At 30.4% G+C, this 14,326-nt stretch overlaps 1 protein-coding gene across 1 annotated transcript in view; it reads right to left on the bottom strand.

The window, feature by feature from the left end:
- TECRL (trans-2,3-enoyl-CoA reductase like) overlaps positions 1–14,326 on the bottom strand; it is a 77,626-nt gene that overhangs the window by 46,661 nt on the left and 16,639 nt on the right. The window contains exon 2 of the mRNA XM_069458185.1: positions 12,587–12,638. Within this exon, the coding sequence (XP_069314286.1) occupies positions 12,587–12,638 (52 nt within the window). The remainder of the gene's footprint in view (positions 1–12,586; positions 12,639–14,326) is intronic.

Genomic DNA, 14,326 nt, shown 5'->3' with positions numbered 1-14,326 from the left:
AGCTAATGGTTACCATTAAAAGACAGATTAGACATTGGGAAATGAATAAAATTGTTATCCAGTGTTCAGAAATGGAAATAATGATTACTTTTTGCAGGGAACTGACCAACAGTGCTAGACAGCTCCTGAAAAAAAGCGTAATGGGAACTTGAAGGGTGGTAATATTTTGCTTTTTGATCTTGGACTATTTAAATAAGTGATTTCAGGTTATGGACATTTATAAAACTGTGTGACCTATGACTTGTGCACTTTCCTCTGTGCACAGTTATTCTTTAATAAAACGATTGAACATATTCATATAAAACTGGAGACCTGTGATCTCATTTTAAAATTATCTAATATTAGCACCTGAGAGTGGGTTATTTTCCCTATAAGGAGTAAAGCGCTCTATCTGAGTGATATGTATTATTGACTTCTAATATTATGAATGTATTGATCATGGCAGAAATATCTCTTTAATTTGTTCTCTTTATACTACCATTAAGAATAAATAGAATACTAAATAATTCTATCTGTATAGGAAAACCAAACTGCTTTTATTATATGCTGCCATCATGAGGAGCTGATTCAAAATCACCAGAATATAATTCTTTTCTCTTAAATTCTATACCATTATTTTACCTTATCTATTGAAAACATACTTCATATTTCTGAGAACCAATTTTAAACTTATATCTGACATATAACAAATTTAAAAGGGCATCTTAAAAGCAATGTTTCATAATTATCTTCTTTGTTTTCAAAATATTATATTGTAAAATGTCATCAAATGTGATGATATTATAATACAACTAGACTTTTAGAATCAATCCATCTTGAATGTATTCCAAAAAAGACAACTTATATGTGGGCATTTTCACAGACACATAACTCATAATGCAAAAATTAAAAGCTATTTAGGATTATTTCTAAACAAAATTGAGGAATAGCATGGCAAGTCAATAAGGCATAAACGTTTAACTTTGACTTTAAAAAGAATTTTTTTAGGAAATATGGAGATAAAGACAATCTTTTTTCTTTTGGTTTTGTATTTAGTAGCATAATTGCAACTATTTATAAAGCTATTTGTTGTTCTGAAATGTATACTAACATTATTTGCTGAAAAGTATTTTAAAACAGCTACTTTCTTATTCACAGTGAAAACCTGCTGTCAAAGAAGATATGATACAAATAAATGCAATAATAATTCTACAGTTCTAATTGAGTTTGTGAACAAACTGTGGGTATTGGATGAAATACAAACCTTACAAGAATCCCTTTATATTTAACACAAAGTAACTGAATACTTATGATGGGTATACATAAGCTCTCAAGTTCTGTCCATTTTAATAATATTCATGTAAGACATCATGTTAAATAGCACTTCATGATTGCTTTTATGGTGGAAATACCAAAGAAAAACTATCATTCTAAGCAAATCAAACTGTCTATGAACCAGATGGGTGAATACTGGCATGTATGGCTGCTTGTTGAGGTAAGGTGGATTAGAATGGAAAAAAGGGCAGAAAAAAAGTTTATGAAACATAAAGGACAGATATCACACAAGGATTCTTAACATGTCTGAATAGTCTAGAAGTTTATTTACAAAACTTTCTGGACAACAGGTAAAATACTTGAGTAAAAACAGTGCATATCTCAACTTCAGTGGGTTTTCTTTGTCTTACCAATAATAATGCCATGAATAATATAAATGCTAAAATAAACATAGTTATGAGACCATTAAAATCCTATAGAAGATAAATATATTCTTTTAAATTTTCTTCAGCTCATGAAATGAACATGATTTTATCTAAATAACTTCCTAAAATGACTCAAAATAATTGCAAGTTCAACTGAAAATCAGTTATGAGCCTGATAGTTGTCAGGTGCATTTAAATTGACATCCCATTTCAGGATACTCTCATAAAATAAGCAAATAAACCAAGAGTGTAATGTGAATTAATTAAAGGAATTATAAGCACAAGGTAAAATAAAGAAATTGATTTTCCAGAAAAGAAATGGTAATAGTCTTCTTGTACTTAAATTTAATGAGACCAGATCTGAGTTTTGCATATATTTCTAGACTCAACTCTTTAAGATAATGGGGAAGAAGGCCGGGTGCAGTGGCTCACGCCTGTAATCCTAGCACTCTGGGAGGCCGAGGCGGGTGGATCGCTCAAGGTCAGGAGTTCGAGACCAGCCTGAGCAAGAGCGAGACCGTGTCTCTACTAAAAATAGAAAAAAATTATATGGACAACTAAAAATATATATACAGAAAAATTAGCCGGGCATAGTGGCGCATGCCTGTAGTCCCAGCTACTCAGGAGGCTGAGGCAGGAGGATCGCTTGAGCCCAGGAGTTTGAGGTTGCTGTGAGCTAGGCTGACGCCACGGCACTCACTCTAGCCTGGGCAACAAAGTGAGACTCTGTCTCAAAAAAAAAAAAAAAAAAAAAAAGATAATGGGGAAGAGGCCATGCATAGAAGATGTCACACATGAAAATTTGTATAAAAATGTAGCTTTTCATGCAATGATTCTAAAATATTGTGCATATTTTATCTAATGAAAAACAGAATTAGGAGAATATGAAACTTATTTTTAAAAACCAAAAAATTATTAAGTGGAATAAATAGAGTACTATTCAAAAGAATAGCCATAGCATTAATTGGGAAAAAGATTTTTGTGTAAAGTAAGAATTCCATTAAAACTAAAAGTAGTTAACGGTTGATTATCTCTAATAAATATGTGTATTGTGCATATTTAAAGGATAGTATAACATAGATTCCTGTACTTGGTGGGAAGATGAACTTCTAAAGATGTATATCACTTTTCAAAACAAGTATCATTCTTATTATGTAAAAGATAATACCTGGAAACTTTTCATCATGTTTTTTCAGTCATATTATATATTTTTAATCACTGATTATGTAGATTAAATTAAGAGAAATGATTGGCATAAGAATTATAAACAAAGATGCTTTTTTAACACAGAATGTTAATGATTAAAGTGTTTGAAACATATCTACTGTTAATCATGTATTTTAACAATGAGAAAGAAAAGACCAAGTGTGATGAAATTATCTGCCTAAATTAAATCAATGGTTAAATAGCCAAGCCTGGTCTAGTATCCGAGGCTCTGTATTTTCAATTTACTAACCTTTGTAATATACCACGTTATTTTATGATTGTTTTAAATCAATTAGTGGCAGAGCAAGGAGGAGTAAAAGGAAAGCACTAGTAAGTGAAAGATAATATATGTTGCCACTTTTATTCATCAATTAATTATTCTAAGATTTATCTGGGATTTTTAAATTTTTGTTTCATCTTATCTCTTATCTATTATGCACATTAATTCCTTTGAAACTTAAATATTTCAAAGAAAATTCAAAGAAACAAAAATAAGGCATATACCTTTCAAATAATTATATCACCATCTGTATTACCTAATCTGTGAAGCTTCAGTACATGGAAAGTTATTGCAATTTACCAAATAAAGGATGATTTATCTGTGTCTCCTTTTTTTTTTTTCAGGAATAGAAATACAATGCTATACAAATATTTTAGGAATATTTTAGGGAGATTGTGAGACTTAAATGAGATAATCTATGTAAATGACTAAAAACTACTAAGAACTCATTAAATATTAACTTTTAGTTTTAAAACTAAACAACAAAAACTTTCAATCACTTGCATATATTCAAGCATTTCTGCTAAGACATGAAATGTACATTCCTGAAACATTTACCTCAAGAAAATAACAGTATAAAAATAACAAGGGTTATAGAGTTGGAGAAAGATCATTTCACATCTTTACAACTCTGTATTATGACAACTAAGAAAACCAGTAATAGTCATAATAAAATGTGAAGCCTGTACGTGCCCACATCTGTACAATTTTTGCTCATGGTGTGTTCCTTGATGCTCAGTCAGGTCAAAAATATTTTTTCAATACCAGGAAACATACCTCACAAGAGCAGGCCTTATCGGCAAATAAATTTGCTGTTACAATCCTGACTTGTGATACTTTGACAGAAAACCCTTGTTCAGAAAGTCACCTCCTCCTTTTCTACTCTATGCCAACAATGCAGCAAAGCTACAAGTGCAAAGTTCTCTAGCATTCCAACATGGTGCAAGAATCTCTGAGCCACATCAAGGAGCTTCCATTTCTCTCAGGAAAAGTACAGGGTCACATCCACAAAGGCCACACAGCCCTGCCTAGCATTCACAGGCACTTCTGCAGCCATGGTAATGTGTCCAGCTGCCCATATGACACCTTTACTCTGAGACGTCACAAAATCAACATGTCTAAAATTTAATGCCTGATATCTCCCCTGCAATCTGATTCCCCATGACTTCACCTCATTCTTCCAGATATTCAGGGAAGTAAATGCAGAATGATCGTTTACTTTTTATATTTGCTCACACTCCACATCTGATACAGCAGGAATTTTTGTCAGCATTATCATCCTCGTCGACCTGGAATCTGGTCACTTCTCTCTCCTCTACTGCCATCATGGTAGTCCATCCCCCACTGCGGTCCCCTCGAGTCTGTTCTAGTAGATTCCTTCCTGATCTCCCTGCTTCCACTCTTTCCTGCTCCCACTCTGTTCTTCCTTGAGCAGTATTTGAGATTTTTTAACAAATCCTAGCTCAGAAATGTGACTTTCCTTATGTACAATTTTCAATGGTTCCCTCTGAGATCTACATTCTAGGAAGCTGACGCTGCAAAGGCAAGGACAATATCCAATGGCCAGTGCACGAGTAGAACATGAAAGATTTTTCCCTCTCTGTTCCAGTTACCTTAGTCTTGGAAGCTTATTGGATCCTCCAGGACTGAATTTTCTGGAAACTCCGACAGGGAGGACAGACTCAAGAGGAGACAAAATTACAAATACCTCATTTTGTTTAAAATGTCATTTCCTTACGAGAAGCTTTTTGGGAAACTATTTTAATAAAGAATTAGAATTTTCACAAATGTTTCATAATTTTATAAAATGTAAAAATAATTTGTGTAAATCATTCAAGGGTCACCACCTGAGGGATCATATTGCTTTGATCTTGCTTTGAAATACGACAGTTTGATTACCTTGAGTGAAAATCTAAAATCCTAGAAAATATTGTTAAATCCCTGAAGATGAGCCCATATTCTAACCTTTTACACAATTGTAAATGCTGTATAATATAAACAAATTATAACCCAAAGCATAGTTGAAAATATTAGTATTATTTAGCGTGCTGTTGTATACTAAGTAATTTCATATAAATGAGTTAACTGAGAACTATGGAATAAATCCTAAGGGGTATATCACATTGGGAACATTGAAGAGATATACATGATTGAGACCCATTTCTCCTATGTAAATACTATTACAAAAATAAATAGCCTTAGTGAATATATATGGAGAAGACTAATCGAAATAACACGTGAAAAATATTAATGTGATTGAAAACAAAAAGACTTCTCAAAACTTAGTACATTCTAATTCAATTCTCAAAATAATGGTGTTCTTTTCTTTCAAATATAATTTCTCAAATAATTAAGGTACTGCTTATAAGAAATTATGAAATATTTAACATTATTTAATAATTCATGTTTAAAGAATATTGAATGTGCTTGTTTTCATTTTAATATAAGAAAAGAATCAACATCTTTCTATTGCACAGAAGCAGGTTTTTCATTTAGTTAAAAATGTTAGCGACGTCCTACAAAACTATACATTAATGAAGGGGTAAACCGAATTAGAATATGCCCTTTGAGTTTCACTTTATTCCATAAAAATTTTGCCAGGGCTTGATTTTCTCAACAAAAAGAATAGCAGTGTTATCACATTTGCTTTAGCTTACAATCTCCTTTGTAATGCTTTCAGGCAAACTTCCTGTGGATCTCAATCCTGAGTGAGGTAGATAGACTAAAACAACCTTATTTCCTTTAATAGGAATTCAGATGACATAGCTAGGAATGAAGGTTAATTTGACATGTTTACTTAGCTAGGTCACAATTTCAAAATATGTGGTCAAATATGATTCTGAATGTCCTGTGAAAGTGTTTTTTGGGGTGAGATAACATTGAAGTAGGTATATTTTGAGTAAAGCAGATTGCTCCTCTTAGGATGGGTCAGCTACTTCCAATCAGTTGAAAGTCTTAATTGATAAAGACTAGTCTTTCCCAAAGAGGAAGGAATTTTGCCAGCAGACCACCTTTAAACTCAAACTGCGGTTCTTCTCTAAGTGTCCAGCCTACCAGTGTATTCTATCATGTGGACTCACTAGGCCTCCACAATCCTATCAGCCAATTCCTTAAATCCATCTTTTTCCCCCCGCTCTTTCCACCCCACCAGCATTACATCGGCTCTGTTTCTTTGGAGAACCTTACCTAACTTATGAAGTAGGTATAGTCAGGTTATTTGGGGAGTATCCTGGAAATTGGTGATTTTTAAAATCACTTTTAACTGTTAAAATTTTTACCTATTTATGGAAGTACTACCAACTGAGAGGTGTATTAGGGTGGATAACCTTAAAATGGAATTTAAACTTTGTGTATGACAGACATTTTTCATTATTAATGAAAAGAATAGCCATCTAACCACATAATAAATGCTACATTTAATTTTATGGAGGGCATTTGTGATTACTCTTTATAAATCTATAATGCAGAGCCTTATTAAATGTAAAAAATTATGCCTAATACCACTGCATTAAATGCATCAAACTTTATTAATTAATCTGCTCAAAGTAGTGACATTAAAACCCTATTGCAAAACAAGAATTTTGTAAAGCAGCTGGGTTAAGGCCTGACCTAGCTTGAAAAAGAAAATTGGACTAATCTTGTTTACCTTATTACTATTTTGCAATCCTTAAGTTAAAACTATTTTTGATCTAGATCAAAGACAAATATTTAAACCAATATTGATTCAATGGTTATTGTAAGCTGTTTTTCTGGTGTCAAAAATAATAAAGTATTAATAAAATACACAGTTCATTACTTCAAGTACTTCAAAGTCTACCAATAATAAAGACACAAATAATTCAAATACCATATTTGTGCACCGATGACTAGACTATATAGACATTCAGACAGACCAACAATTTCTATGGGGGAAGTTAGGATGAGAAGCTAATATTGAACTGAGCCCTAAGTCATCATCAAAAACTAATTATAGGATGCCAACACTACACCTAGAGAGAGATAAGTAGATAGATGGGTAAGTAGATGAATATAAATAAATAGATAGTATCTAAATTTATAGGAGCCCTGCAGCTTTGATAACAGTGCTGCCCTTCTGAGATGAAGATGTTGAGCTCAGAGAATTTCAATGACTTTTCTACCAAATAAAACAGTAAAAAGCAGAAAATTTCATTGTTACATATATCACCAATATTTTACAAAGATGTTAATTTCTCATGTGCATTTTGGCTGAATAAATCTTCCTGACCAATAAAGCACCTATATTTAAAATAAACCTTCTCCATAAAATTAAAGCTGCTTGAAAAACAATGTATATAGTTACTCCCTTATTTTAAAATTGTAAGATTTGACTTCATTTTAGCAATGACAAAATGCCAGTTACTATTCATTTTATACTTTAAATTAAATGCACAGTTTATTTTACATGATTCTAAAGTTAAAGAGTGGGTCATAATTCTGTGTTCCCATTCAAAATTTGATGTAGAAATGCAGAAATATGACAGTGTAGTTAACTGAATGTTTGATTATTAAATGGACATAAAAACATCTCACCACATGTAGTAGACTGAATGATGGCTCCCCAAAATCTCCACTTTCTAATCTTCAGACCTATAAATATGTTACATTACATGGCAAAAGAGATTTTGAAGATTGTTGAAAACATAGATTATCCTGGACTATCTGTGCAGGCCCAGTTTAATCTCTTGAGTCTTTCTGATCAGCTGGAGTCAGAGAGATGCGACAAAAGAAGAAGTTAGATTCACAGCTTGAGAAACACCATCTGGGGGATGGACATGCTTGAAGCTCTGACTCAGGTGAGGCAAAAGCAATATATGTAACCTAAACATTTGTACCCCCGTAATATGCTGAAATGAAAAAAAATAAAAATAAAAAAATAATAATAAAGCATGAGAAAGACTGGATGTGCAGCTGCTGATTTGGAGATGGAGAGGGTGATATGAAGAGAAATGCAGGACATCTTTAGTAGTCAAGAGTAGTTCCTGGTAAGTTACAAAGTTTTTCCAACCTTCTTGAGAGACTGGAAGGAGATTCTTCCCCAGAGCCTCTAGGTAAAAGCCAAGATCTTATTTCCACCTTTCGTAACCCAGAGCAGAGGAACCAGCCAGGCCCATCCAGACTCATGACTTACAAAATCCTGAGATAATATACTTATTGTTTTAAGAAGCTAAGTAGTATAGCACTGATAGAAAACAAATACAACAAAGTACAAAGTTAACAAATTGAATTATAGTTAAATAAAAAAGCATTTGGCAAAACTCTACATTGTTTCATTATAAAAACTCTCAACAAGTTAGGTAAACAAGGGATATACCTCAACACAGTAAGGCAATATATGACAAAGGGTGCCCATTCTCACCACTTCTATTCAACATAGTACTGCAAAACTTGCTACAGCAATTAGGCAAAGAAATAAAAGTCATCTAAATAGGAAAAGAAGTGAAATTGTCATTGTTGATGACATGATCTTATATATACAAAAAAAACCCTAAGAATCCACCAATAATATTATTAGAACTAATAAAATGTATAGTAAAGTTGCAGGAAATAAAATCAACACACAAAAATCTGTAAAGTTTCTATACACTAACAACAAACTATCTGAAAAATAAATTATGTCTTTGTTTTTTAACTATTCAGTTTATTTATTCATACTAACTAACTACATTTTGAAAGAAATTCCAGGAAGAAGAGTTTTATACAGTAAAATCTTCAAAAGAGAAAAAAAGTATTAGAGGTATGTTTTTATTATTTTCCTTAATTTTATAAGTTGTTCAGTTTTAAAGAAATGTTGATGCTTTTCAAATTTTCTTTGGAATTTACTCTATAGGAAAAATAATTAATTTGAGCTTTTTCTTCATGAATTTGCATTTGTATAAATGTTTTCTGAAGCTATATATTAAATTATAGCAACAAATTGAAATTGACACTTTAGAAAATATTCACACAGTTTTAGTCATAGTGTAACCTGGACTCATAATTCTTTATGTTTTCACAATAATGTTTAATTATTCTATGTAAACTTCGTGAAATAAAAGTGAATAGAGCACGATATAAAGAAACATGAGTATAAAGATTTCTGAAGCTCTCTGGGAGCTTGACTATGCAGAAAAAAAAAACAAAAACTCCACACAATAGTTACAAGAGGTAAGGTATAAACAGATGAAGATAAAAACCAATGGAAGATTTGCAACTAAATGTGTTTTATGCATTTTTGATGCATTAAATGAGGAAAGCATAAGAAATAGGTAAAATTATGTTTGTGTGTGTGCACATATATAACTTATAATTTTACTGGTATCTCTTTTTCATGAAAACTATCTCTCTCTCTCTCCTGCCTTAGCACCTAACACATTAATTGTGGTTTACTCCCCTTTCTATATTTTTCTATGATTTGCTCAGGTTTCAATAGGATAATCTAAAAGATGACTCTTATAACAAAACAGAACTAAAAAATTATGAACCTTGGAAGAACATTAAGATAGTTATTGCACAAGAAAAGCAAAATCACAGTAAAGAAAGCACTAAAATAGAACTAAGAAAAATGTAAAGCAGACACAAGTCTGAGAAAGAATAGAAAGAAAATTTATCAGCATCAGGAGTCAGAGCACCTAAGAAAACAAAGAATAGAGATAAAAGACATGTGAGGAGAATTCAGTCTTTAGGAAATACAGTTTTCTGATAAGAGGCTTTTTTCTTCTTTTTTTTTTCCTGAGATTAAATTCCATTATAACTCCAGAACCTGAAAATAAACAGCCACAGAAATGGCATAAAAAATTAATGTGGTGTCAAAAATAGGAATTAAGTTTGTAAAAACTTGACAATTGTGCTTCATATGTATATGATTTTTATATATATTTATGTATTTGAAAAAGTATTCAATGTTATCTAGTTCTAAAATACACTAAAAAGAGAAGATCTTAAGGAAATCAACACACCACTTTTGTTTTGTTTTTTTCACCTTTGTCCAAATGGTCACAGATGTTCAAGGTTAGCAATATTTTTAAATGTCTTTCACAATTTGGCAAACACATTAAATATAATGTACAACCGAACTGACTTTTGAAAGTAAAGGTAATTTTGAGAAAGTGGATGAGGTAACAAATTATGTACAGCTGTTGAAGTTTAGAACTGTGATTACTAAAGTGAATAAAATAATACTTGTCAATAAATCCTTAAGTCTTGACATAGCTATTAGAACCAACCATACTATTTTTAAACGGTCAATTATCCTATTTTCTAGTTTTGCAGAGGGTCATTTCTAGCATTTTCTATAAGCACATTAACTTCACTTTCCTAACAGGCTCTGAATCATATAAGAAAGAAATAAACAAATTCTAGCTTTAAAATTTTAAGATTCCATGTTATTGTTATGTATCTATTAGTTGACACAAATTATCGTAAAAGTAATTATACATTTTTAGCAAGGTGACTACACATTGTTTTACACATAGATTAGCCTTTGATTCATGTACATATTTTCCAACAATAGAAATAATATATTTATTATGTCATTATTATAAATATAATCATTTTGTGGAATTCTTCTACCTAATAGTAAAAAAGTCACTTTCAAAGGCCTTCTTACTTATTACTACAATCTAAACAATCTGAAGCCACTTTATTAGAATTTGTCTAAGTATTTTTGAAGATGGCAATTCAATTACTAGTTTAATAAGATCCATGTTGATGCTAAGATAGAAATAACTCAGAAAAAATATATTTAAAATAGAAATACGCTGGAAATACTTATGGAAATAATCAGGGTAACATGGCTCACATAGATTATGTGATTAGATATTATACAAATTTAAATGTAAAAAGAAACTCAATGATTTCAAAAATATTGGCATAAAAATACAAAGAATTGTCATGCCAAAAGTTAGAAAATAAATCTCTGAGAGATATGTATACCTTTTTTGTTTTGTTATTTTTGCCATACTATAATGCCTTTCTAGTTCTTTTCAGCATATTCAAATCCTATGTGATTGTATGATTTTTTTAAATTTTTAATTATGAGCACAGAATTGTATGTTTTTATGGGGCGCATGTGATGTTTTGATACAGGAGTGAATGCGTAATGATCAAATCAGAATAACTGAGGGGTACTTATGGTAAAATATCAGAACTCAACTTCTTCAAGAATTTTAAACTGAGTAAGCATATTTCAAATTATTTCATTACATCCTGCATATACTTTGTTTTATTATAAATTCTAAATAGATTTTCCCCAAAATGTTCATAAATTTTAGGTACATTCCAAATACATTTGAAATTTATTCCTATACTTTTAGATGTATATTTTGATACTATTTTTTGATGGCTGATGGCACATTTTCTACCTTCACTGAATTAGTCATTATCCCTACCATAACGCTGTGTGTTCAGAAAGTATTTAGTAAATAGTCTATATTTTTTCTGAAAGAAAATACAGCAATAGCTCTACCTATTTTATTCTCAGGTACTACTAAATAGTTTAACGCATTAAATTGTGATTTTAAAGATTATTTTCACAAAATAAATATTGTTCAACCAAATGAAAAAGTATTAAAAGTGCTTTCTAGCAATACCTGTAAAATATACAACACCAACAGTGACTCTTTATGTAAATTTTAGAATTTACATTATTATGATGTGCCAGTGTGTATAGATCCATTAATTGTAACAAATTTACGACTCTGTTGGGGGAATGTTTATAATGGGGCAGGCTGTGCATGTGTAGGAGCACATGGTATATGCAAAAATCTCTGTACTTTCTGTTCCATAAATTTTGCAAAGTAAAAACTGCTCTAAACTATAAAGTCTGTAAAAAATGCTGCCCAGTAATTATAATCATTGTTAATATGTTTAACACTTGAGGTAAATTTTATTTGAAAAGTGTAAAAATAAACATTTATTTGAAATATGCCAAATATAAATATGTCTAAGAAAATTACAGTAGGAAATTTGTTTATAAGGTAAATTTTGCTACCAATAAAATTAAACACTATAATTTAAATGCGTTATATTATATAAAGAATTTCAATGTGAATAAAATTTTACCAGTATAAATACATGAAGTAAAAATGTGTTTACTCTTCCCAAATAGAAGTATTTTTATCAATTAAAGCTTTCGATATATAAGAAGTTTCCAGTTAACATAAAAGAAAGTTCAAGCATGAACTAGAAACAACTTTGTGGAAAAAAAAAAAAATTGGAAATTAAAGGATCAACTACAGAGTTAGATGGGATAATCTTTATGGTTCAGAAGTATTAAGCATAATATTACCTCTGAGTTCCATATAAAAATATGGTTTCCATACACTCTTTCAACCATTATATTGCACTTACATGTACAGATAAATTTGAATTAACTTGAAGAAAAACACCATAATATAAATTCTAAATGATACATAAAACTTACATGCTTTGTGAAATTTCTGTTTAACATCATGAATAGTAGATGTTTGTGTCACCTGAAAAGGAAAAGACAATAGAGAGACTTATAAGGAAAAAGTATTAGTTTCTTTTCTACACATTTAAGAAACAAAAACATGTTAATATGTTTAAATCATAAAATTCTTACTAAAGAACCGTTTTTGTTTTGTTTAGCTTTTGCTTTTTAATTATTCTGGGTAAATAATTGCATACATTTGTAGGGAACATGTGATATTCTGATACTAGCAAGTACTGTTTCATAAACTTCAAGTATTACAATCATTAATATAAGCTCTTAAAAATTTATATCTGTATATAGCAGTAATGGTGTTTTTATGCAAATTTAATCAATTTTTTTATCTTTAAAACCTGTTTGTGAATTTTCTCTGTCCAAAATAATCAATTTCTCTTTCAACATCTCATGAGACTATTTATTAAAAATATGATTATGCACAAGCAAGTAAAAGGATGTATAGTAAAGGTGCCAGAGGATGTGAAATTGATTCACATGAACAATAGAAAAAGAATGTTTATATGAGAATTTCATGAGACAAAAATCACCTTAAGCCCAGTTATGTTATTAAAATTCCCAGCTATAAATACTAAAGATCCATTAAAACATATGTGACATATATTATTTGGATTCTCTAAGAATATAATGATTTTACTAAATATTTGATCCTAATCTACTAAATATAACTTTTTACACATTTGAAATATGAATGAAATATATTCTTACCATCTAAATTGGGAAATTCCTGAGAGCAATAGTTCTATCCAAACACCTCAAGCCATCAGAATACTTTTTTGATTTTCTGCTTTGTTTATATCAGACTCACAAACTTTATGAAATTTCCCTCTGCCTCTGATCCTTTTTATTGGCTTATGAAAAACCCAAATGTCCTTCAAATTCTAGCTCAGAAGATGTTTTCATGATGATTCAAAAAACATATTTTCTTTCTCTGAATAGGTATGGAATGTGGATGAAATATATTATGATTATATGTGTACATTATTTATGTATTTATTTTTGATACACTAAAATCTTCTTACAGCTATTTTGAAAGGTTAAATGGAAAGAAATACATAAAAGTCTGGCACGTAATAATCCTCCAGGTAGTTCTTATTAATATTTTATACTAAATTTAATATTTTATTATAATTTGTTATAATAAAATTATAACAAATACATTTATTTTACCATATTCTACTCCCAGCTTAGTAGGACTAAGACCAAGGGTTCAGTAAAGTGTTTAGAAAATTTTTTTATGATTTCCTGTTTGTGTATGGTTTACTAAATATGAAAGTTATAGGATTTAAGCCCTAGAGAATGATATAAATTTCCACTTGATTTATGCTATAAACAAAACAGTGACTCTAAAGTGTTCTGTGTGTAACAAACTTTCAAATATTTCATAGCACTGCTCGTCTGTGAAAAACGTTAGGGAATATTTGAAACAGTTTATAGAGGGAGTAATGTATATTTATATACTTGCACATATCACATTTCATTTTAATTTGGTTATAGACTTTTAATATTTGAATTGCATTTTTTAATGCTGTTTAGCAGCGTCCATTGTTTTATCTAAATGTTACTTATTCACCACTTTTATATGTTGCTTTCTCTGACGAGGTGGATTAAAACCTGCATGCTATTGCTTAGAGTAACAAATATTTGGCATCATTCATTTCAAAGGTCATGTAATTTTGAAAAAAAATAAATTTT

The sequence above is a fragment of the Eulemur rufifrons genome, chromosome 24 (genome assembly GCF_041146395.1).
Source record: "Eulemur rufifrons isolate Redbay chromosome 24, OSU_ERuf_1, whole genome shotgun sequence".
In the NCBI taxonomy this organism is placed as follows: domain Eukaryota; kingdom Metazoa; phylum Chordata; class Mammalia; order Primates; family Lemuridae; genus Eulemur; species Eulemur rufifrons.
This window is presented reverse-complemented; position numbering and strand designations above follow the sequence as displayed.